The sequence below is a fragment of the Mus caroli genome, chromosome 1 (assembly GCF_900094665.2).
Source record: "Mus caroli chromosome 1, CAROLI_EIJ_v1.1, whole genome shotgun sequence".
Classification (NCBI taxonomy): domain Eukaryota; kingdom Metazoa; phylum Chordata; class Mammalia; order Rodentia; family Muridae; genus Mus; species Mus caroli.
Window position 1 is genome coordinate 7,949,243 of NC_034570.1, and position 6,321 is coordinate 7,955,563.

The 6,321-nt window shown below is 38.6% G+C and overlaps 1 protein-coding gene across 7 annotated transcripts in view; it reads left to right on the forward strand.

The window, feature by feature from the left end:
* C1H8orf34 (chromosome 1 C8orf34 homolog) overlaps positions 1 to 6,321 on the forward strand; it is a 488,137-nt gene that overhangs the window by 447,080 nt on the left and 34,736 nt on the right. For 4 of the 7 annotated variants that reach the window (XM_021165867.2, XM_021165875.2, XM_029481766.1 and 1 more), the window contains one exon: positions 3,991 to 4,038. The exons of the other annotated variants lie outside the window; for them this stretch is intronic. In XM_021165867.2, coding sequence (XP_021021526.1) covers positions 3,991 to 4,038 — 48 coding nt within the window. The remainder of the gene's footprint in view (positions 1 to 3,990; positions 4,039 to 6,321) is intronic. 7 annotated transcript variants of the gene reach the window in all.

The window sequence follows — 6,321 nt, forward strand, 5'->3', positions numbered from 1 at the left end:
ACAATGCCAGAAAGATTTTGCTGAAGGGACCCTGTTATAGCTGTCTCATATGAGGCTATGCCAGTGCCTGGCAAATACAGAAGTGGATGCACACAGTCATCTATAAGTTGGAACACAGGGCCCCCAATGGAGAAGCTAGAGAAACCACCCAAGGAGCTGAAGGGGTCTGCAACCCTATAGGTGGAACAACAATATGAACTAACTAGTACCCTCAGAGCTCGTATCTCTAGCTGCATATGTATCAGAAGATGGCCTAGTTGGTCATCACTGGGAAGAGAGGCCCTTTGGTATTGTAAACTTTATATGCCCAAATACAAGGGAATGCCAGGGCCAAGAAGCAGGAGTTGGTGGGTAGGGGAGCAGGGTGGAAGGAGGGTATAGGGACCTTTTGGGATAGCATTTGAAATGTATATAAAGAAAATATCTAATAAAAATAAATAAATAAATAGATAATAACTTCTGATAAATATCAAAAAAAAAAGATGGAAGTCTATGTGCTAGCATTGTCGCTTAGTTTTATTTGAGTAGGGTGGGAAACAAGAACATTTCAGTGAAGTAGGGTTCTAATGAAATTGTTTTGGAAGGAAATTGGTCCCACAGATCTTACACATGTACTGTTGTAAATAAATACCTCCTACTGAGAAAGCCAGTCTGTGTTTTGTCTAAAAATTAGTAAGATGAATAAGAAATGCTTACTGATTGGAGCAGGATATGCATAAAATGTTTAAATGCAAAGGAAATGAGGAGCGGAAAAATGAAGTTGTGCTACGAGAATATTCTACATTACTGAGAAAATTTCTTCAAATATAAAATGTTGAACAAGGTGACACATGTCTTCCTGCTTAGCAGCTCATGTGATCTGGTAGGGGACTCTTGACTCCAGCTTTTCTCTCTCCAACTTTTTCTTAGTTTGCAGCATAATTTCTGTTTTGTATTTCCAATATTTTTTATTTCAACTGTGACTGTATTAGAAATTGTTGATAAGTGAAACCATGTTTCAGGAAATACCTTCCCTTGTTTGTGTTTTTAAAGGCATAGTTTCCATATCCCTGATCTTTCTCTCCTTCACATACCCCTTCTTCCTCTTTTCTATTTGTTTTACCCTCTTTGATTTTCAAGAGAAATTGCATTTGGATATTTTAAAATTCTTTTTTAAAAGGTGATTACCAAAATATTATGCTATGGGGATGATTTGATATTAAAAATACTGGTCTTTAAATTTATGAAAAGTTGGACTGAAATGGATAGAAATAGATTTGTGAAATGTTTTATTTCCTTAGGACCCCCAGTTTTGGGAAGAGAGATATGTAAGAGACTTTACAAGTCTCTAAAGAAACTGGGACAGACATGTGGAATCCAGTTCTTTGCTGGGTTCTTCTTTAGACTTTAAAATCATGGGTCCTACCTCTTGTCTTTGCCTCTGTTCACTGGGCCATGGGCACACTTGTAATCCTCTCTGCCAAGTGTTCCTTTTTTTATATTACCAACTAGAGACTTTAATTTTATGTTTATCATTTATTGGAGCCACCAACTCAGTGATTTGGGGATGAGGCTTGTAGTCAGACTCCAGTGTGTGAAAAAATGATATGTGAGTTTTCCTAACAATCTCAAGGCACAGACAGATTCTCAGAGAATGTCTTCATTTATTTTGGACTGGCAGGACACTGATGGGTATGCATGAGCCATAGTAAACTCTGTGGTATCAACATGAATGAGGCAATGGTAAATTTTTAAAGGCAAACGGGAAAAAACTTCACTGGTGTCAGAGACCTCTGGGGGACTTGTCATTAGTTCATTGGTGGAGGTGCTATTGCTGGGCAAGTTGAAACTGTCTTGTGTGGACTGTTGTGGTTTTAAAGACTGTTAACCTCTTACATAAATCTGTAGACATGTGAGGTGTTCCATATATTCGATTGTGTGTCCAATGAGGCATTTCTTCTGAGCATTTGAAACGTTTATTTCATAGATGGGAAGCCATGAGTCTTCCCACCTCCTAACTTGCTTGCTTTAATTCTGTGCCATCCTCACAAGAATGGTTTTATATTGACATGAATCCTTTTCTATAGCATTGGCATTAAATATTTTGGCACAGTTGAAGGAGCAAAGGTGTCAAGAAGGATACGTTCTTGTATTGTGATATGTGATCATCAAGAAAACCCTCTGTCATCATCACGTCTTGTCAGAACACTGTGGACATCTAGACAAATTGGACAAAGCATTGTTTTCTAGCTGGAAGCAATCAAGTCTGTTCAATGAGCCCCTAGAGACTCTGAAATTGCACGTCATGCCCTCCAAGTGTTCAGAAACATGACATGCCACCTTCACACAGTGGCCACTTAGCATATTTATCATCAACAACAATTTGCCAACTCGTCCCCTTTTTCCTGGCAACTGAGAGAGAAAAAAGATAATTAGGCATGTGAGAGACATACTGGAAGGGTCTACAGCATATTGGGGCTAGTTGATCAGCTAATAAGGGATTAAGTGTTGAACTTGTGGACTCAAATTAAATTTCCTCAGTTTTTAGAGGGCTTACATGAATTTGATTTCTCCAAATAGCTTATACTTTAATAACACAAAACTAACCTATCCTTTTGACTGCTTTCTGCAAGTGCCACAAGCTTAGAAGCATTTAGAGACTTTTAAACTGCAGTATATTGATGTGTGTGTGTGTGTGTGTGTGTGTGTGTGTGTGTGTGTGTGTGTAGGGTATGTGTATATGTGGGTGAGTATGTTTTTGGTTATGTGTGATGTGTTTGAGTGTGTGTGTGCCTGTGCATGTGTGTTTATGTGTACTAGTGGAAACCATGATTTTTTGAAGAAATATTACCATATTGACCTGTTATGTCTTAATTTACAGAAATGTCAGGCTATTGCTTGTAAGTTAATTCTTGTTTTCATGTGAGCATGCTGCCTTTATTTTCCCTAGATCATATTGTTCAGATCATGCAGAAACAGTAGCCATAAAAAAACCACTGCAGCAACAACCACAAAAACAACAAAACCCACTTTTAAAATGAAAGTGAATAACATTTTATGATAAATTGCTTTTAAGGTGATAGAGCATAAGGCTGAGGAAAGGCCCAGTGATGCTTTGCTTAGCTCCTGGGTTCATTTATTTCATTCACTCCTCCTAGCTTTAATTGATCGACATATCAAATTGACCTGAGGATGTCTTGTCCTTAAATTGTACTTTAAAACACAGGAACACACACACACCAGTCCAATGAAATTACATATATGAGAGACTTTGAAAAGTCACAAAAGATACTGTGAAAACCATCCTAAGCTTCACTCAAATTTATATAGCTATCTTTCAAACACTTACGACATCCTAGAATGTATCATTTCATAGCAGCCAGAATTTATTTCCAAATTTCCCTGACTATGTAGTATAAAAACATAACTAATCCAAACCAACAACTTGATTGATAGTTTAGAATACATTTAATTTGATGCTTTAAATTTTAGTGATCTCAGGCTCACTGGTTTCTAGAGTTCAATGATGTATTAGCAAAATACACAAGTGATAGATACTTGGCAAAGCACACATCACTATGGCTAGAAAGACTAAATGCAAAGACAAAATATTTAGTAATATGTTGGTTTTTCATAGGATAGTCTTAAATCCAGATGTTAGATCTTCATGAAAATTTAGAGCACATGGAATTAGTGACTTCATCTCATTTTAAGAACATAGTTAGAAAGTTAAATAATGGAAAATTTCATAAACCTACCTAGCATTCTCTTCTAATATTTAATAAGCTTCACTGACTGGCTGTTTGTTTACATGAACTGAAATGTACTTACAAGTTGTGACTTTGTTTGGAAAGAAATTATATCTCCCTCAGAGAGTCTGAATCTGTCAAAATGACAGGCTCATAGGCACTGTTTGGACAGGGGAGAGTGAAGGAGATCTCCCTGCCCTCTATAATTTCATATTGTTCTTTCTTTCCCTTTCTGACCTTTTCAACCTCTGTTTGCCTCTAGGGAGAAGCCTCTAGTGGAGCACACTCTTTGAAATCCTACATGGAAGAAGTGAGTTTCTAGGCAATCTACCATAGCATGTCATCAGTCTACACGTGAGATGAAGCACGAACTCCGCTTTCTCCTTCTATCTTTTCAGTTCCTAATACATATCCTATTCACCGGCCATGTTTAGAAAAGTACAATAAATGATGTTATCAACATTGCTTTTGTTCCTCATTCATAGAGGGATACTTTCTGTCAGTCCATTCATCCTGAAAATGGAGGAGAAAGTGCATGAACCGAGTGCTGTCATATGTTTTCATTCACAAAACATTAGTTGTATATGTATAATGAGAAACACATGTTTTGTGCTGGGCATGAGGAAAAACAAAAGGAGTAAAACCAGAAAGACACAGTCCTGGCCTCTATGAGAAGAGCAGTCATAATAGGGCAGTACCCATTGATGTGCACCTACTAACATGGAAGCCTTACATTCTTGGCTTTATTTGTGAAGACACTGAAGAGTATTCTGTGCCATAGAGCTTTATTCTGTGTCAGAACTTTTGCAGAGTCCCTAAGACCTGAAGCAAACTCATGATGCTCATGAAGAAACCAGCTTGAATCTGCTAGGCATCAAGGCAGGTTAGGAATAGGTTCCAATCTTTGGGAGGAATGCCAATTCTCAACAGGAACTGATCTTCTGTGCTTCTACCCAATTCAAGAGGCCATTTCAATGACATCTGAGCACTCTGTGTATTTCCTACCCAGGATGGTGCATGGATACTGAAATTCTCAGTTCCTAGATATTACTCAGAGAGGAATGTGGAGTGTGCAGTCTCTACAGGTTTGCCTATCTTCCCAGAGATAATTGGAGCTTTTCAAAAAAGCACAGAAGGGAATAAAAAAATGATAGGAAGGAAATTACGGGGAAGATGTTCAGGGTCACAAGCATCCAAATAATTGGGCAAAATGTGGGAGGATTGAATATTAAGTTTGAATTTAATGGATCTGATGCAAAAACTTACAATATATTTGAACAATTAATATTATCCACAGGGAGTGGAGATTTTGTGGTCACTTATGCTCTTGGTCCCAGGCTCAACATGTGCTGATGGGACTGGACTTCCACAAAAAGGCTGGGGATGCCTCTTGCTTTCTGGTCCAAGGCTGTGAAAGGAAATCGCTGAGTCATGCATGCATGGGCTATGGGCTACATATCAAGAAGAGGCATGTTAGAATGAGTTTTGTTTTGTTATTTGTGCCTTCTGATTAGAAGTGCTTTGAAAGGCATTGCTGCTGCAAGGGCATTAACATCAGCATCAGCAGGAGGCATATTGGAAACAGGAACTCCCAGGATTCACTGGGTTCCAAGGACTCATTGTTCATCTTGCTGAGCTTACTAAGATCTCCATGGATTGACAAATACTCTAGCTATGTATGGAAACAGTTCTCTAGCTAGGTCTTTCTGGAATGATTTCTAGAGATAAATGTCAGTCTTCTGAGTTGAAAGGGACCATCAAAGAAATAGACTCACTCTTTCGATACATATGCAGCTATAGACAAGAGCTCCGGGGTACTGGTTAATTCATCATGTTGTTCCACCTATAGGGTTGCAGATCCCTTTAGCTCCTTGGGTACTTTCTCTATCTTCTCCATTGGGAACCCTGTGATCCATCCAATAGCTGACAGTGAGCATCCACTTCTGTGTTTGTTTGGCCCCGGCATAGAATTATGGCCATGTTGGCAGCACGGAGCTTCTTTGGCAGACTCTTGAAGAGTGTTGCAAAAGCATGTTTATTGACTGTTACACAAAAGTTGCTTTAGGGGTAAAACAAGTTCTTCCTACCAAAACCCTAATCTAAGCTATATGCTTCTTGAAGGAAAACACTACACTCCTGCAACTTTAGTCTTTACTGTGTATTGTTTGCAGTACTTAATTAATATAAGACATACCAGGTGTACCATGCCTATCTTGTGACCCAAATCATACAAAGGCTATAAATCTCTATCAGGAAAAACAAACAAACAAAATAGCAAAACAAAACCTCTAGAAATAACAGAAAACAATCTCTGTTTTTTTTTTTAAGTTTTTTTTTTATTTCGTATTTTCCTCAATTACATTTCCAATGCTTGCCCAAAAATCCCCCATACCCCCCCTCCCACTTCCCTACCCACCCATTCCCATTCTTTTGGCCTTGGCATTCCCCGGTATTGGGACATATAAAGTTTGCAAGTCCAATGGGCCTCTCTTTCCAGTAATGGCCGACTAGGCCATCTTTCCATACATATGCAGCTAGAGACAAGAGCTCCGGGGTACTGATTAGTTCATCATGTTGTTCCAACTATAGGGTT